The sequence below is a fragment of the Acomys minous genome, assembly GCF_964271855.1.
Source record: "Acomys minous genome assembly, chromosome: 6".
NCBI classification, from domain to species: domain Eukaryota; kingdom Metazoa; phylum Chordata; class Mammalia; order Rodentia; family Muridae; genus Acomys; species Acomys minous.
This window is the reverse complement of record NC_140487.1, coordinates 23,435,208-23,454,182: the sequence shown is the minus strand read 5'-3', so window position 1 is coordinate 23,454,182 and position 18,975 is coordinate 23,435,208. Positions and strand designations below refer to the sequence as shown.

General features: G+C 41.2%; 1 protein-coding gene across 11 annotated transcripts in view; it reads left to right on the top strand.

Moving 5' to 3' along the window:
* Nucleotides 1-18,975, top strand: part of AKAP9 (A-kinase anchoring protein 9) — a 174,841-nt gene that overhangs the window by 61,039 nt on the left and 94,827 nt on the right. For 9 of the 11 annotated variants that reach the window (XM_084786927.1, XM_084786921.1, XM_084786925.1 and 6 more), the window contains exons 3-10: nucleotides 3,045-3,089; nucleotides 6,437-6,490; nucleotides 6,846-7,013; nucleotides 7,702-7,857; nucleotides 9,205-9,360; nucleotides 10,921-13,038; nucleotides 16,598-16,811; nucleotides 18,689-18,762. In XM_084786927.1, the coding sequence (XP_084643053.1) occupies nucleotides 3,045-3,089; nucleotides 6,437-6,490; nucleotides 6,846-7,013; nucleotides 7,702-7,857; nucleotides 9,205-9,360; nucleotides 10,921-13,038; nucleotides 16,598-16,811; nucleotides 18,689-18,762 (2,985 nt within the window). The remainder of the gene's footprint in view (nucleotides 1-3,044; nucleotides 3,090-6,436; nucleotides 6,491-6,845; nucleotides 7,014-7,701; nucleotides 7,858-9,204; nucleotides 9,361-10,920; nucleotides 13,039-16,597; nucleotides 16,812-18,688; nucleotides 18,763-18,975) is intronic. The other 2 variants (XM_084786924.1, XM_084786926.1) reach the window with 2 other exon arrangements.

Below are 18,975 nucleotides of genomic sequence, written 5' to 3'. Positions count from 1 at the left end.
TGTTGGAGACAGCCCCTGGTCCCCTTACTAGGTGACCTACATGGAGACTGAGCTGCGGAAAGGAAGAAGTCAAAGTACCTGTGTTCACAGATGATATGATAGTGTAGATAAGCAACCCCAGAAATGCTACCAGAGAACTCCTACAGCTGGTAAACACCTGCAGCAAAGTGGCTGGATACAAGATTAATTTTTAAAAAATCAGTAGCCCTGCTGTTTACAAGTGACAAATGGGCTGAAGAGAGTTCAAGGCCAGTCTGGTCTACACAGCAAGTCTAGGACAGCCAAGGCTACACAGAGAAACCCTGTCTTGAAAAATGAAAAAAAAAAAAACCAACAAAACAAACAAACACACACACACACACACACACACACACGAAAGAGAGAGAGAGAGAGAGAGAGAGAGAGAGAGAGAGAGAGAGAGAGAGAGAGAGAGAGAGAGAGAAATTAGGGAAACAACATTCTTCACAATAGCCACAAAGCCACAAATAATAAAAAGTATCTTGGTGTAACTCTAACCAAGTAAGTCAAAGACCTGTATGACAAGAATTCCTACTCTTTGAAGAAGATATCAGAAGGTGAAAGATCTCCCAAGCTCATGGGTCAGTAGGATTAACATAGTAAAATTGGCCATCTTACCAAAAGCAATCTACATATTCAATGCAATTCCTATCAAAATACCAACACAATCCTTGAAAGAACAATTGTAAACTTCATATGGGAAAACAAAAAAACCTGGAATAGCTAAAACAATCCTATATAATAACAGAATTTCTGGAAGTATCTCCATCCCAACCTATACTACGTAGCAAAAGTAATAAAAACTGCATGGTACTGGTATAGAAATAGACTGGTTGATCAGTGGAATCAAATCTAAGACTCAGAAGCAAACCCACACACCTATGGATACTTGCTTTTTGACAAAAGTGCCAAACCCATACAGTGGAAAAAGAGAGCATCTTCAACAAATGGTGCTGCTCTAACTGGATGTCTGCATGCAGAAAAAATGCAAAGAGACTCATTTGTCAACCTGCACTAAAGTCCCCGAGTATTTTGCTTGCCTTGTATAGTGTTGTATATTTTGGGCTTTTTGTAGATGTGCTTTATCAGATAGAGGAGGTTCTTTTCCACTCCTGAATCTTTGTTTTTGCAATGCTGGGGTTCAAAGTGAATGCTCAACAAACACTTTACCGTGGAGGTATATCTCCAGCCCTCAGCTAATATCTTTTGTCATGAAAGACTCCATTTTTTTTTTTTTAATGTTTTGAGACAAGATCTCTCCATGTAATACTAGACTTCCTGGAACTTACAGTTCTGTACTGTAGGCCAGGCTGGCAAATTCACAGAGACCCTCCTGCCTCTGCCTCCTGAGTGCTGGGATCACAGGTGTGCACCACCATGCCTGGCTGAGTGTACAGGGTGAACTTAACTGTCATATGGAGGGATTGTGTCATGGAAATAGTTTAGATTTAGAAGAGAATATCTTGGGCTGGGTTCAGTCTCTAGCACTCCCATTGAGTCTCTAGCACTCCCATTGAGTGTCTAGCACTCCCATTGAGTCTCTAGCACTCCCATTGAGTCTCTAGCACTCCCATTGAGTCTCTAGCACTTGTAATCCCAGTGTTAGCTCTGGAGACACAGGCTGAAGGATTCCTGGGCCTCAGTGGTCACCCTAATTAGGGAGTTCAGGTCAGTGAGAGACCTTGTCTCAAGGTCAGCAGCTATCCTGAGGCTGACACCTGAAGTAGTCCTCTGGCCTCTGGGTGTCTGCCCACATGCACACACAGTCATGCATTCAGCAAACAAAAATAGCAGAGCCGGGATTAGGGACCATTGCTACGAGATTTTAGAATATAGATAAGTTTACTTCGTTCCTGCCAGCAGTTATTACTTCTTAGGAAGGCCATTGCAGAACTTGGTCTTGAATGTTAAATATTTCTGTAGGAGAGCCAGGCATGGTGTCCCACACCTTTAATTTCAGCACTCAGGAGGCGGACACAGGTGGATTTCTGTGTTTCTGAGTTTAAGGCCAGCCTGGTCTACATAGAGAGTCTAGCATAGCCTGGGCTGTTACATGGAGAAACCCCGTCTCAAAAAAAAAAAAAAAAAAAAAAAAAATATATATATATATATATATATATATATATATATATATATATATATATAATTTCTGTAGGTCTGGATAAGGAATAAGAGTGATAGTTAATACTTATCAACTCTGAGTTTCATATTAGGGGTGTGTGCGTGCATGTGTAGGTGTGTTGGACAGTAAAGGAGCACTTCTGAAATTTGAAAAATTAGAATTTATTTCTTTATTCTACTCACTACTTCACACTTGAGAGAAGCTTTGAATGCCACTGACCTCATGCCCAAATTCTGGGATAAACAAAATGTTTTAATTTTATTATTTTATATGTATGGATATTTTGGCTGTGGGGGGGTCTGTGCTTGTTTCCCATACATGCAGTGCCCATGGAGGCCAGAAGAGAGCGTCAGATCCTTCGGAACTGGAGTTACGGCTTGTTATGGGCCCCAAATGGGTGCTGAACAGCAAGTGCTCATAAATGCAGAGCCATTTCTCTAGCCTCCAGCAAAGGTTTTTTTGAGTGAATGCTTTTTAAGCTGTAAAAGCAGTATAACACCAAAGGATGTTGTTTCTTTTCAAGTAATTACTTTTAGCTTCAAGATCTGATATATTCGAAGAAATGGCACTTGTGATAGTAGCATTTAGGACCTTGTTATATTTGGGAGCTATAAAGTTTAGAGAAGTCATACCGTGGTGGCTTTGGCTTACAAAGGGTAGGTACTATGTATTAGGACATGTCCTCTTGAAATTTCCTAGAAAAATTGCTGTTCAGATACTGATTCATAAGTGAAAATTTAAAGATCTGAGTAGTTTGTCCTAGGTTTTGGTAGCATCTTACATGGTTTTAGTAGAATTTTATGTAGTAGTTTTCACTATGCTACCAATAGTAGTTGCTTAGTGGAAGTAAAATATGGGGAACATGCATAATTGTAAATTGTTTTTTTTTTTCACCTTTGTTTAGGCTGAAAGTGAAATATCTACAACAGGTGATGAGAGCAGTTCAGAGGTAAGAGTAACATGTTAGAATTTTAGATGTTATAAGTAAAAATAGTTATTTTATATCACCAAAATTATTGATTGTTGGTGCTTTGTTTCTTGTACGTTTTACATGCTTCTGTTGTATTTCTATAAATAACAATAAAATTACAGCATAAATAGTTAGCCAGCCCTGGATATATTCTAATGCTGTCATTTTCCACCATGGTAGCTGACTTCTTAACTGTTCAGTAGTTTTATCTTTAAACACAGAGACTATGCTTGGTTTCTGGGAAAGGCTTTGATACTGAGCTTCTAGATGTGAGATCACTATGAAGCAGTCTTATTTAGCACAAAATTTTCTAATTGTTGGAGTAAAGCTTCTCACAGATATGTGCATTTGTGTTGATCACATGACTTGTTTATTGGCACTAATGCTGGAGAAGTAACTAAGTTAGAAACTGTTAAGAGGCTATGACCTCTTTATGAAGTGTCCTTTTTATCTGTTGATGATAAGTGTGTCATTTTGTCTCAGTCTTTTAAACAACATCACCATTTCTTTGGTCCATAGTTAGAGAACATAAAAACCCATTTCTTACTCTAAATGTGTCAGCAAATCAGTGTATTTTGTAAGTTTCAATGTGTTGCAGGCTTCTAATAGAAAAGAGAACCACTTATGCTTGACTTAACATAGCACAATTTTATAATAATAATGTGGGTGGAAACTTTGATACTTAACAACTGTAATGTATTTTAGAGCTAAGAATATACTAACTAGTAGACGGACCAAGAAAATAACCAACAATGACTAAATAAATGGGTATCAAATTCCCACTTTGTAACATTTTTTCTGTGTTAATTATGGATTGAAAGTCACAATTTCTAAAATCTTCCATTTAAAAATACTATACCAGAAAAGTAAGAATGGGAGAAATTGAGACTTTTAAAGATAAGCACAAAGTAAAGCCATTCGTGTCACCAGGCTAGTAATGTGAAATGTCACTCAGACGAGGAAAGAGCTGCTCTCAGTCACAAAAGCATAGGAAAGAGTATGAATAGGAACAGCAGGTGAATCAAACCGAGGAAAATAGGTAAAAACCATTTATGTCTTGCCTGTAAGTCAGCAAACCCCTAATATGAATGAGGGGAAACCAAAGCCAATACAAGAAACAACCTTAAAACAAGCAGCAGAGTCACACGGAGCAGTAGCCCGCTGTCAGTAATAGCGCCACGTGTAGGCAGTCGCAGCTTCCCAGTTAAAACACTGGGGCCTGACTGAAACAACAAACAAGACACAAGGATCTGTTGTCTGCCAGAGACACACTCGACTGAAAATGATTGTATCAGAGTCTGTAACCAGGCAAGAGGAAGCTTACAACACGGGACACAGGAGTAGGTGTCCTCGTCTCTTACTAAGTGTACTTTATAGTGAAGTTCGTCAGAAAGGTCAAAGAAGATGGCTGCATTTTAATGAAGCAAGGTCCGTCCTGCTGTAGTACGCCAAACCCTCCTGTGTGCCTGAGAGCGTGAGTGCCCCAGAGGAGATAGAGACCCTTAACTAACTGCCCAGTGTACATGTTGATCATTGGCACTGTCTTACCCCTACGGGGACCTTTCCTTCACTGCTTGGTCTCCAGGGCTTCTGGTGCTTTGGGCCGGATTTGCTATCAGATGATACTAGCAGGCTTTTCCAGTTTGAACTGGTAAAGCACTGACTCATTCCCAGTCTCTGCCTTTAGTGAAGACAGGCACTGCTGTGAGCAAGGTTGACATCCTGAACAATTTGGGAACCGTTGCCCAGTGTGGTGCTAAAGCATTTATGGAAACCCTTTAGATGGATTGCAAATGTGTCTGTGAATGGATACTTGGGTTTTGGCTTTCAAAAAGCATGCTTGTCTGGTGGCAGACAAAGCAATTGCAGTCATTGCACACGGCAGTGAACAGGACACTTGAGAGCTCAGTCACTGTGCCTGTCAGCTCTAGTAGCCTGTTGGCTGGGCTGTCAGTGCTCTTTCATCTTAGAGAGTAGTAGACCCATGTGGAGGAGAGAGAAGCCAAAAAAGCGATGAAAACGGCTTTTCAGGGGCTGGGCAGATGGCTCAGTCCACAGAGCACCTGCCACACAAGGGTGAGTTCCTGAGTTTCGTTCCCCAGCACCCATATTAAGTCATTGGGGAGGCCAAGACCGAAGGATCCCTGGCACTTTGGGGCCAGTCAGTGTAGCTGAATCAGTGAGGTCCAGGTTCGGTGACACTCCCTATCTCAAACACTAAGATAGAGAGTGATTGAGAAAGACACCCAGCATTGAACTCTGACCTCACATATACACTCAAAAGCCGTGGCAGTCCGTAGCCTACCAGTCCCCCTCATGTGCAGAGGCAGAGTGAGGGAAAGGAGCGTGACTGGAAGAGGAAGGAGGCGCACTGCAAGCTCTCCGGTGTTGGAGGACTGATGGCATCTGAATTTGTAAGACGTCTCTTAGATGTTTGAATTAAATTTAAATTGATGACTACATATGGCTTTGCCAATAAGGCAAGGGAGGATGACTCAGTAAAGTGCTCGCCACACAAGCATAAGCTTGCATCCCCAGCACCCACACAACACGTTTTAAAATGTGTGTGTGCAGTCCCTGCACTGGGGGTGGGGGTGGGGGCCAAGACAGGAGGATCCCTGGGGGTGGCTGGCTTCTAAGTGTAGCTAAAGTTTTGGGCCAGACGCTCAATGAGAGACCTTGTCCCAAAAAAGAACAGTACACACCTCATCCGCTTATCCCACAAGCTCCTCCCCCAACACACAAAAACACAGGAATACTGTTACCAGGTAATTCAGCTTATCAAGTGTGGTTCTAAGATCTGCTTCTCCCCGGGGATGTGGGGCAGGGGGAGGGGGGAACATCCCCTTCTCTTAGGATGGAGCCACAACTCTTAGGTGATGTCTAGTGAGACAGCTTACATGCGCCTTTACTGGTAAAACAGCTCCACTTCCTGTGTGTGTGTCATGGTGAATGCACACTATTATATAACCCTTGGGAAGCAGGGAGGGGCCTGGGGGGTGCGTACCTTCCATTGGTTGGGGCTGACACGCTAGTATTCTCTCTTTACATGAGGAAGAATTACAGGTGCTGTGCTGTTTGACTAACTGGAGAATTGCAGAGTTGGGGGGTCACCATGCTGCGTGACTGGCAGGTCATGCTGCATGTCAGGGGCAGGCGTGGAAATAGAGAGGGAACTGTCCCACTCCTGTTGTCTCAGGATGAGAATTTAAATCTCAAGTTGGCGACTTCTGGGGTTTGGGCATGCTCCACCTGGCCATGTCCATGCCAGTTCCCCAGGTGGCACAATCCACATGCCCCACCATCAAGAAATTGTTTTTATGCAGGTCAATGGCAGCAGCCGTGTGATGGAAACAGAAAGTCGTAAAAATTTCCTAATGGTATAGTATTTAAACAACTCGTGATACTAATGTTTTATACTGTCTAAAAGCACCCAGCTTACTAACAAAGCTTTTTCTGCATGCACTTTTTCCTGTGTGTCACTTCTATTTGCTTTTAATATTTAACAAAAACATTTAACCCTCTTTTCTTGTGACAGCTGTAACAAAGTGCAGAAAACCTGTCTCTGCCATTATGGTTTATTGTCTTACTAGTAACAATGCAGGTTTCTATACTAATGGGCTTGCAGGAGGTAGGAATGTTTAAAATGGACTTTGCTGTGGGATTTGAAGCTCCATCTCTCTTCCAGAGGAATCTCACTTGTACTGAATCATTACAAACCTTGCATTGGTACAGGAAGACAACTTTGCCTCTGATGACTATAACTTAGAAGAAGGGGCTCAGTCCACGAAAAACCACCTTGAGTTTATGAAGAACAGCTTGACCGAGAACCAGAGGGACATGGAACTTACTCAGGAGCTGGACGAGATGAGGACCACCTTTGGGACCCAAGGCCTGCAGCAGGTGGGCGCACCCTCCGTGGCGCGGCTTCATTATCCAGACACAAGTGGGCAGTGTGCATGGTAGTGTATTTGTGCTCTTCACATATGAGGCTTTGGCTTGGCAGCTTGGGCCATTTCATAATTGTTCTAGTGTACAGGTAGCATAGACAAACCCATCTAAAGCGAGGACTGCAGAAGGACAGATGACGTGTGCGGACTTTTAAAATGTAGTCGTGTAAAGCAGCTAGAATGAAATCACTCCCTTAACACATTTATTTTATTTTATTTATTATTGTAATCAGCCTGAGAGAAAAATAGATGTAAAGCACAAAAACCTGTGCCTTAAATCCATTAAGAATGTCAGCAAGTCACTGGTTACAGTGACATCTGCCACGCAGGAAGTAAAGGTAAAATTAAGGTGAAGTGGGACACTGAGGAAAACGACAGTACTCTCTCATTCCGTCCTCTTCAGAAACAAGCTGGGTTAAATGTTTCTGTTGGTGTTACCCAGAAGTGCACTGGGCACTCCACAGTGCAAAGACACTTCTTTCTTCTACAACAAAAGAGGAGAAACCAATCAAATATGTTCTCTTTAATGCAGATACATGTTTCAAAGACAATTTTGAAATAAAACTAATTCGGGTAGACTGGCAGCTCTCATGGAACGTTGCGTATTTTGTGCTTATACGGGTTTCTCTGGTTTCTCTTAGCTACAGGAATTTGAAGCTGCTATACATAAAAGAGATGGAATAATTACTCAGCTTACTTCTAACTTACAGCAGGCTAGGAGAGAGAAAGATGAAATAATGAGAGAATTCTTAGAGTTAACGGAACAAAGCCAGAAGTTACAGGTTCAGCTTCAACACGTGAGTATTACTAGTGCAACTAAGTTTATTGGTTTTTTTAGTAACAAATTAAATATATTTTCGTTTTCCAGAGCAAATCTTTTTTTTTTTTTTCAAAGCAGCCATTTGCTGCTTTAGTGTACTGGGGGGGGGGGGGGGAAGCCTGACAAATTTGTGTTGTCATATGAACGAAGAATTTTAACTCATATCCTTTGAGTAGTGTCCTGCTAATATTTTAATTAAACTCCTATCACTGTTTTGAAAGTTCCACAAACTCTTACCACGGCAGCCTGAGTGGATTTTGCAGCAGTTACTGTAGTTGCATTGCACCTTTGCAGCCCTCACATGGCTTCATTGAGTTCCAGATGGTCACTGACCTACACCTTCCGTTTACTTTAAGTTTTCCTTGGGAATCCACCCTGGTTAGTTTTGTGTCTACGTGACTCAATCTACGGTTATCTGAAAGGAAGGAACCTCAAATGGAAAATGCCCCATAAGCTCTTTTGTTATGTTGCATGGACACAACTAGGAAATATGCGTTTCTTAACATACGGGGCTTTGGCTTGGCAGCTTGGGCCATTTCATAATAGTTCTAGTGTACAGGTAGCATAGACAGCCCTGTTTAAAGCGAGGACTGCAGAAGGACAGATGACGTGTGCAGACTTTTAAAATTAAATTGTGCAAAGTAGCTAGAGTGAAATCACTCCCTTAAGACAGATTTGTTTTCTTATAATCAGCCTGAGAGAAAATAGGTATAGACAGCAAAACAGAATAAAAACCCAACAGTAACAACAACAAAAGTGTGTGCCTTAAACCCATTAAGAATGTCAGCAAGTCAGCCGGGCGTGGTGGCGCACGCCTTTAATCCCAGCACTCGGGAGGCAGAGGCAGGCGGATCGCTGTGAGTTCGAGGCCAGCCTGGTCTACAAAGAGAGTCCAGGACAGCCAAGGCTACACAGAGAAACCCTGTCTCGCAAAAACCAAAAAAAAAAAAAAAAAAAAAGAATGTCAGCAAGTCACTTTAAGCTTGCTGGATACAGTGACATCTGCCACGCAGGAAGTAAAGGTGAATCAAGGTGAAGTGGGACACTGAAGAAAACGACAGTACTCTCTCATTCCGTCCTCTTCAGAAACAAGCTGGGTTAAATGTTTCTGTTGGTGTTACCCAGAAGTGCACTGGGCACTCCACAGTGCAAAGACACTTCTTTCTTCTACAACAAAAGAGGAGAAACCAACCAAATATGTTCTCTTTAATGCAGATACATGTTTCAAAAATAATTTTGAAATAAAACTAATTTGAGTAGGCTAGCAGCTCTCATGGAACGTTGCGTATTTTGTGCTAATACAGTTTCCTCTGGTTTCTCTTAGCTGCAGGAATTTGAAGCTGCTATAAAGCAGAGAGATGGGATTATTACTCATCTTACCTCTAACTTACAGCACGCTAGGAGAGAGAAAGATGATGTAATGAGAGAATTGTTAGACTTAACGGAACAAAGCCAGAAGTTACAGGTTCAGCCTCAGCAGGTGAGTATTACTAGTGCAACAAAGTTTATTGGGTTTTTTTTTGTAACAAATTATATACTTTCTCACTTTCCAGAGCAACTCTCCACCCCCCCTCCCAAAGCAGCCATTTGCTGCTTTAGTGTACTGGGGGGGAAAATAAATCCTGACAAATTTGTGTTGTCATATGAACGAAGAATTTTAACTCATATCCTGTGAGTAGTGTCCTGCTAATATTTTAATTAAACTCCTATCACTGTTTTGAAAGTTTCACAACTCTTACCACAGCAGCCTGAGTGGATTTTGCAGCAGTTACTGTAGTTGCATTGCACCTTTGCAGTCCTCACATGGCTTCATTGAGTTCCAGATGGTCACTGACCTACACCTTCCGTTTACTTTAAAAGTTTTCCTTGGGAATCCACCCTGGTTAGTTTTGTGTCCTCTGTCTGGGATTTGAAGTTTATTTCTTTATACATCCATTTAGAATGCCTTTGAATTTTGGTTGCCAAGGTGCTTTGTAATATAACTCAGCTGCTTATAATAGCTCTGGCAACTTATGTAGACTTTATTTCATGCTTAGTATTTGGGTCTGAACTTGCAGAAACAACTAACAAATCCCAGACTCTGCCAAGGCTTCTGCTCGACTTGCTGCTTTGACATGATCGTGGTAATGACCATGCTTGCTGTGTGTGCCCTGGCTTAGCTGCCGTCTACAGTTACATAACTGACCCCAAATGGGACCTGGGGAAAAGTTTCTTTTCTGTTTTCAAGTTTCTGTTTGAACTGAAATTGTAGTTCCAGCTCAGTATGCCATAAATATTCTAGTTGACGTAGCTGTTACTTAAATGCACAGCAGTGAGATTAATGCAGACTCACTGGAGCTTTTCTTACTCATAGCTCTTGTTATTGGAACACTTCAGATCACCAGAACTAGTGGGAGTCACCTGAACTTATTTCTAACTATTTTTCTGACAGTATTCAGAGTGTACATAGTATTATAATTAGCTATCAATACTAAATAATTAGGATATTAATCAGTTAAATTTAAAAGGATATAATGAGTTAGCAAAGATTTAGCATCAGTTCATCAGAACCATCTTCTCAGGTTAGCAGTATTTTCTTTCTTTTATTTAATTTAATTTATTTTTCTAATAAATTTTTAAAATTATATTTCTTTTCTCTTTTTATTTTTCATTCTTTTTCAGCAGTGCTGAAGCACAGTATCTCATATGTGCTAAGCAAATCAGTCTGGATATCTTTAATTTAAAAATTATTACAGTTCTTACTATTTTAAATGTTTTTCATACAATATATCATTATCAGATTGTTTCTTCCCAGATTCTTCCCACCTCCCTTAATTAATCTTTTTTATCACAGCAAATATAAGACAATATCTTCTTAAGAAGGTCAGAGCTGTTAGAATATTTGCTCACCAGGATCTAGATACACAAGTCTTATCATGGGGACAGTTGAGGAGGGGGCACAACAGTCATATTTTATAGAATGATGTAAAAGGATGACTTTTGTCTGTCTTTTGTTAATAAAGTTAAGCAACAGAGTTTCTTTTTTTCTCCCCCTCTGAAGGAAAAAGATAGAAAAGTAGAAAACTTAAATAAGAAAGAAATTCAGGAGAAACAGGCAATCATTGACACATTGAATACAAGAATAATCGAAGAAGAGAAAAAAACTGTTGAGCTAAAGAGTAAAGTAACAACTGCTGATAAGTTGTTAGGAGACTTACAAGAACAGGTTGCAGAAAAGGACCAAGAGATCCAAAGCCTGAAACTAGAACTGGCCAGCTCTCAGCAAAATGAGCGAAAGTGCTCTGAGGAAATTAAGCAGTTAATGGGGACAGTTGAAGAACTCCAGAAGAGAAACCTTAAGGACAGCCACCTGGAAAATGACACAGTGCAAAGAGTGGAACGAGAAGCGCAGCGGCGGTTAGAGCAGCTCCAAGCGGAGCTGGACGAGACGTACGGGAAGCAGATAGTGCAGATGAAGCAAGAGTTAATCAAACAGCACATGTCCCAGCTAGAGCAGCTGAGATCCCAGCATCAGGAGGAAATGCAGAATGCAGTCAATGAAGAGCAATTAAAGTTAATGAGTGAACTGAGGGTACAGCTAAAGGCCACGCAGTCTCAGAAGGAAAAACTCAAGGAAGAGCTTGGGGTAGTTGTGGGAGAAAAGTCAGCTTTACAGAGTCAGTTTGAAGACCTTTTAGAAGAGTTAAGCTTCTTTAGAGACCAGGTTCAGAAAGCCAGACAGACGATAGCTGAGCAAGAAAAGAAAATAAGTGATGCACGCAAGTCCCTTAGCACAGTGGAGGACCTGAAAGCTCAGATTGTGGCGGCCTCGGAATCCAGAAAGGAACTCGAGTCAAAGCATGAAGCAGAGGTTACAAATTACAAGATAAAACTTGAAATGCTAGAAAAAGAAAAAAATGCTGTACTAGACAGAATGGCGGAGTCCCAAGAAGCTGAGTTGGAGAGGCTGAGAACACAGCTCCTCTTCAGTCACGAGGAAGAGCTTTCCAAATTAAAAGAAGATCTAGAACTTGAACATCAAATAAGTATTGAAAAACTTAAAGACAATTTGGGCACTCACTACAAGGTGCAGCTAGATGGCCTTCAGAGTGAACTGAGTAGGAAGATGGAGACCATGCAGGGTGAAACAGACAGCTTGATAACACAGCGGGATCAGTTAATTTTGGAAATTTCAACACTAAGAGATTTACAGGAACACCTTATTAATTCAAAATCAGAAGAAATGACTCTTCAAATCAGTGAACTTCAAAAAGAGATTGAAACCCTGAGACAAGAAAGATTAATTGCCGTAGACTCTAGCACCTGCAAATCAGAGTGTAGCTGTCACAGAGAAATAGAGGTACTTACCGCGGAAAAGGAGGGGCTCAAACAGCAGTGTCTCCACCTAACGGAAGAAATTGAAAAGCAAAGGAATACGTTTTCGTTCGCTGAGAAGAACTTTGAAGTCAACTATGAGGAGTTACAGAAGGAATACATTTGCCTTCTCAAGGTCAGAGACAGCTTAGAAGACAGCCAAACGAAGCAGGCCCTGGAATACGAAAGCAAGATTAAAGCGCTGAAGGAAGAGCTCCATTTGCAAAGAGGAAGCGCAGCGAGGCAGCAGGGGCCGAGGTCTGGCCCTGCAGGTGACAGGACTTCCCCGCCTGAGCCCGTGGAAGTCAGTGAGGTTGTTGAGAAGGATACGACAGAGCTAATGGAGAAGCTGGAAGTGACGGAGCGAGAAAAGGTAGAGCTCTCAGAGAAACTCTGTGCTGTCTCTGAACAGCTGAAGCAGACACATGGGAAGATCGACTCTCTGAGTGCAGAGGTTAGCGTCTTAAAGCAAGAGAAGGAACACCTTTTATTGAGATGCAGAGAGCTAGAAGTCCCCACCAACCCTAAGGAAACAGAAACTGCAGCTTCCTTCCCCTCGCAGCTGAGTTCTTGCAAAGCCGGGTTTGAGACTGTGACAGGAGCAGACTCTGGAAAATCTATTCCTAAAATCAGTGAAGATCTGGCTAAGGAAGCAAAACTGGTGATAGAAACTAAAATTCCCTCTAAAGAAAGTGACAGAGAACAGTTGCTTCTGCCAAAAAGAACTGAAGTATCCAGTGTGACAGCTGAACTCTGTGAAAATGAAAAACTCCAGCAGGAGCTTCGTGTCCTCAAAGCCCAGCAGGTACGTCCTGTGCTCACAGGAGACCCTAGTGAGAGCACAAAGCAGGTGTGTCCTGTGCTCACGGGAGATCCTAGTGAGAGCACAAAGCAGGTGTGTCCTGTGCTCACGGGAGATCCTAGTGAGAGCACAAAGCAGGTGTGTCCTGTGCTCACGGAGATCCTAGTGAGAGCACAAAGCAGGTGTGTCCTGTGCTCACGGGAGATCCTAGTGAGAGCACAAAGCAGGTGTGTCCTGTGCTCACGGGAGATCCTAGTGAGAGCACAAAGCAGGTGTGTCCTGTGCTCACGGGAGATCCTAGTGAGAACACAAGTTCACACTGAATGCACGTAGGAAGCAGTAATCTGCATCCTTCCCAGAGAGTGAAGGTGAACCCTTTTCATGTTTTGCCAACCAGTTGTCATTTTTCCCTAAATGTTGTTGCCCCTCTTCCAGTTAATCTCTTGTATATGCTGCTCAGAAATAAGTGAGGCTGATCATAAAGAGAAGTGGTACTGCTGAAACATTTCATCTAATTTTTACATTATAATCACTTTGCTTTAGCATCAGATTATTTTGCAGAGGTTTTTTTTTTAGAAAAAAATATCTCTTGTTATTTTTTTTTACTTTTACATATACATTTATATTATTACACATATATACAATAAACTACATACAGCCAGAAGAACTATGAAGCAATCAGGAATTATAGAAATGTTACATTCATAGTGTTTTGCCTATTTGTACTCCGCAACTTTGAAGAACACATCTTTCTTATATTGGTGAGCATAAAATTCTCAATGCAAATCACTGTCATATCTCATCTCTATCATCCTAAAAACATCTATTTATACCTAAAAACACCTTAACCCCTAAACAACTAAGCTTAATTGTAAAACTAAACTATCTGGTCTTCAACCCCATCAGAGACTTGAGAAGGAATAAAATTGATTACCTGAGTATACAGGGGGTGCAGACTAACACCTTCCAAAATGAGAAGATGACAGAGACAGTTTGCTACCTGAACACTCACCCAAAACTCTCTATAACGTTGGAGCATCATCTTCAGCCTTTGGGCCCAATATATCTGACAGACATATTTGTAAGGCAGGAACTATTGAAGACTTGCTGACCCTGTCTTGGCAGAGTTTGGCCGTCAACTCTGCCTGCATCCAAGCTACAGAGTTTTTCATACTGGTGTTTTTGAGTATGAAATTTCAAGTTTTCAGTTAAAATTCCACAATTGTTAAAAAACAAAGCAAAAACCTCCTAAGTTTTCTACTGCTCTATATGTTACCTAACTAAAACTGCTGCACCCTGACTTTTGTTCAGGTGGGTCTCACAAGCAGTGGCAGGTGTACGTGCTTACTAAAATAGGATTCACACGGGAGTCAGAGGCGCAAGGAAGGGACGAGTTCATGCTGTGAGTCTGCTTGTATTGAGATAAAGAGCTGGCAAAAATGGCTCAAGAAACAAAAATCACAGCCTAATCTCACTTACGAAGGAGGCTGCATGATTTCTTACTAAAATATTACAAGGTTATCCCCAAGAATGTAAGAATTGGTCAGCATATGAAAATTCTATTTATTTAATCTCCATGCCCATACATACATAGCTGGAGACAGCCCGATCATTTAAAATATTGTCGGGAAAGAATCTCCAAAGGCTACAGCTGGTCTACAGTTTTAAATTTGAAACAAAGAAAGAAATTTCAGGAAATCAGGAATAAGGGTGATGATGGTTTCTTTCTTTTTATTTACTTATTTCTTTTTATTTTATGTACATTGGTGTTTTGGCTGCATATGTCTATATGAGGGTGTCAGATCCCCTGGGAAAAGAGTCACAGGCAGTTACGAGCTTCCATGGAGGTTCTTCCCCTGGAAGAGCTGCCAGTCTCTTGCCTGCTGTGCCGCCTCTGTAGCCCATAATGATGGGCTCTAAGGGGATATTTAGAAGCTTTCCCAGTAAAGGCAAGACAGGGCCTCGGATAGTCACTGTCAGCTTTACTCTTCCAACAGGAGGAAAGGTGGAAACCTGGAAAGTACAATTATGATCTAAAGACAAAGGAAGACTTTAAATGAAAAGAACTCAAAGGAAATATTAAGAAATTTGATTATGTCCCTTTTATGAACAATACCTAAAACAGGTTTAATTACTAGGACTAGATATTTGCCACATAGGTTACAACAAGGGACTATAAAGAAATACGTGAGAAGCCGGGCGTGGTGGCGCACGCCTTTAATCCCAGCACTTGGGAGGCAGAGGTGGGCGGATCGCTGTGAGTTCGAGGCCAGCCTGGTCTACAAAGTGAGTCCAGGACAGCCAAGGCTACACAGAGAGACCCTGTCTCGGAAAAAAAAAAAAAAGAAATACGTGAGAAAGCACAAAGAATTTAATGAGCCAAAGATATGAGCAGGTATGTGTCTCAGATAAACCAAAATGACAAAAGATCGTAAAAAGTATTTTAACCTTACAAATTCATTTTCATTAACATAGCACTTTACCTTCATCACATTGATAAAATAAATGACATGATATGGCTACAAAAATGTGAGCATCCACACTTTTTATTCCAATTAAAATTAGTTTAACTGTATAAGAAAACCATTTGTCAAAATCTTTAAAGCTAGCCCTGTACATTATCTGTCACCAGTAGTTAAGTTCCGGGCTAACTGAGTGGTCATTGGACAGCAGCAGCAGCAGCAGCACCAGCACGTGGAAACAGGCCAAAATGTGTGTTTCTTAGACTTCCTGAATCAGAGGTCAAGGAAAGATGCCATGGACGTGTGTGAGCAAGCATTCCAGACAAATCTGATACTTGCTGGACAGCTCACTAGCAAAACACTTCGTCCTAGGTGGATGTATGTAATGATTGAGTGCCTTTTAATTGAGAGTACTCAAAGCTTACCAAAACCCAGTTGATCTCCGCAAAGGAAAATGGACTGATTGTGCTTTGTTCATTTATGCTACACTACAATTGAAGTCAACTAACCTGTCTCCTATGTGGATTGATGTCAGAGGCATATTGATATTAAATGCAAAGGGATTTTCAGAATAAATGCCTGGAATACACAATATAGTGTGCTGTTTGCATGTACACTGGGAAGTGACAATGGTCGCATTCCAGAATTTTGGTAACACCTGCATGTGAGCAAGGAATAATCAAGCATCATGAATTAAATGTTGTCTCTAGAGTATTTTCTTTCTAAATCTAAAGAGATGTAAAGGGAGTAGAAGAAAAGAAAATGACAACATACTAGGATGTATTAGTTTGACTTTTGAGTACGTTGATGTTTATTTTCATTATATTCATTTTCTAGTATATAAGAGTAAAATCTTGCTAGTTACACTATCACAAATGACTAATTACACTGAGGTAATAAATACATAACGCCCCACCTCTCTTGAGAAAGACAAGCAGGCCGTCTGGATGAAGACTGTGGAACAGAGCGGTTCCTTCATATGAACTGTAAAGCTGTGACACATCTTTTGTCCTATGAAGTTCAGTACATGTAAAGAAATAGAAGCTAGCTAAATTGTTATTATTTTAATTTTTCTAATGTTTATATACACTCACTTTAAGGATGACCTAAGGCTGCAGATGGAAGCCCAGCGGATATGCCTTTCTCTGGTTTATACAACTCACTCAGAGCAGGTTGTTGAGTACATGGAGAAGGAAAGAGACGAAGCTCTTTGTAGCCTTAAAGAAGAGCTTATTTCTGCTCAGGAGGAAAAGATCAAGGAGCTGCATAAAACACACCAGTGCCAGCTCCAAAGTCTGCGAGCACAGGAGACAGGTAAAGGGCTTCTGACTTATCTCCATGAAGCAAATAGCATTCCTTTAAAGGACCTTTTTGCTGTCCTGTCCTTGACTCAGGCCCCGTGGGGTAAGGAGGTTTTACATCTGACTCCTGGGTTTGTCTATCATTGAGGTGCCCAAGAAAGTGAAAATCACTGCTTCATCTTCTCATGGAAGTGTAATCCATTCAGAAAGCACCTGGAAAAATGGGCTTGCGTACTTTTGAACTGTGCTGAGCCACACACCCTGACCCACCAGTAGAGGACGTCGGCCCCGTCTGTCTAGGGCATATTGAATATAATTGGCTGTGTTATTACTTGAAGTATCCCAGATTAACAAGTAATCTAGTTGACCTCCAGGATAAATACAAACACTGGAAGGAAAAAAAGCTGAGTTCAGTGGTTTCTGTGAAGATGAGACAGGAGCAGTTGGGTTGGAAGTTTAGGGATGTTTCTGAAGTATCATATAGAGACCTCTAGAGAGATACTGTCTGAAGGAGCTGAAAGTTCAAGTTGTATAAAAACGTAGTAAGTTTAAGATAAGCTGAAGAGTGGCAAGTGCCTGGTTAGATTTATATACCTTAAAGGAGCATCCTTAATCTTCCTGCTACCGAACAGACAGTCCTGCTGCAGGATTTTTAAATAGAAGAAGGTGACACCAGTGTGATTTCTTGAGAAAAGTTAACTAATTGATGGGAAGATCAATTAAACAACCGTAGCCATACTCCCAGTAAAATGTTGACCTAAATGTCCTTGAGACGGTAAAGGAAATGACAGTGAAGTTTAATAGTTAGAGCCATCATTGGCAGTGTATGACACCAGTCAAGGTAGGTGGAGTTGAGAATGATCGTGAAGTTTCTTGCCTGCATGGTTTTAGTCACAAAGGGGAGCAGAATATATACAAATAAGTTGGTTTAGAACATACTGAGTTACGTAGGTGTGTTAACTTGGAAAAGAAATTATGACCAATCAGCCAAAAGGAGAAGTCTAAAGCCCAGGGGAGACTTTTAGGCTAAAAATAAGAAGTAGAATCAGCATGGACCTGAAAGCCCAGAGGCACTGAGGCCATGAACTAGAACGAGACGTCCTGGAGGCAGAGGGTGAGCAGAAAATGTGGGTGCGCTATGGGAAGTCCATGGAGGAGACATTAGTGGACGGTGGAACCTATTATGGGGTAGCTGCTGTTGAGGGCTTGGTAATTTTTGGCTCTGTCTGTCTGCCCGTTGGCTACCCTTGGCTCCTGTATTTACCATTAGGAGTCTCCAGTGGAATTGCTCTGTTGAACAAAGGAAGACTGCAAGAGTCACTTAAAGAAGAGTACCAGTTTTTCATTTCAAACATGCTTTGTTTTTTTTTTAATTCAGTAAGATTTTGCGTGCGTTGTTTGTACTGATAACCTGTTCAGATAGCCTGTCTAGTGTTTGCTGTCGACTGTTGATAAGCAGTTTGGTAAGTAGTGATCAGTGTTTCTGAAGAGGAGAACAGAAAACTGTTTTATCTATTTATTTGTAATAATTAATTAATGAATTTAATTTTGTGGTACTAGGGCTGAAACCCAGGGCCTACACATACTAGTCAAAGTACCCTACCACTAAACTGTGACAACTGATTTGTGAAAGTTTTGAGTTTTGCAAGGATATATTTAATGGATGGGGATACAGAGATATTTCCTGTGTTGGAATGTAAGTCCTGCTTTAAACCCTTTTATAGAATAGAAATTGCAAATCCTCAAAACTTTTCTGAGACAGTTACATTGCACCATGGAAGATACATTTGGAAGAAATTGAAATGTGCCTCATTCTAGTAGAAGCTGGTTAGGTATGACAGTATTCCTACATGTATGACAGCGAGTGGCTCATGTGTGTGTTTTCTGTAGGTAATGAGCCTTTGCAGGTGCTCATTGAACGACTTCAAAAGGCCGTGTCTGAGGAATGCTCTTACATTTCAAAGGTAAGACATTACTTTAAAATTGATTTTGGAGAAGTGCAGAAGTCTAAATTGCTACTGATTTAATGAGCAAAATCATCTACTTGTGTTTTCCCAGATCTCTTCTCTCTTGAACTGTACTTAGAAAGTATTCCTGAGTTCTAAGCTTAAAATGAGCATTTGGCTTTTCAACAAAGGGACCTGAGGGCTGGGGTGGGGCTCAGTGAGTCCCTGCCT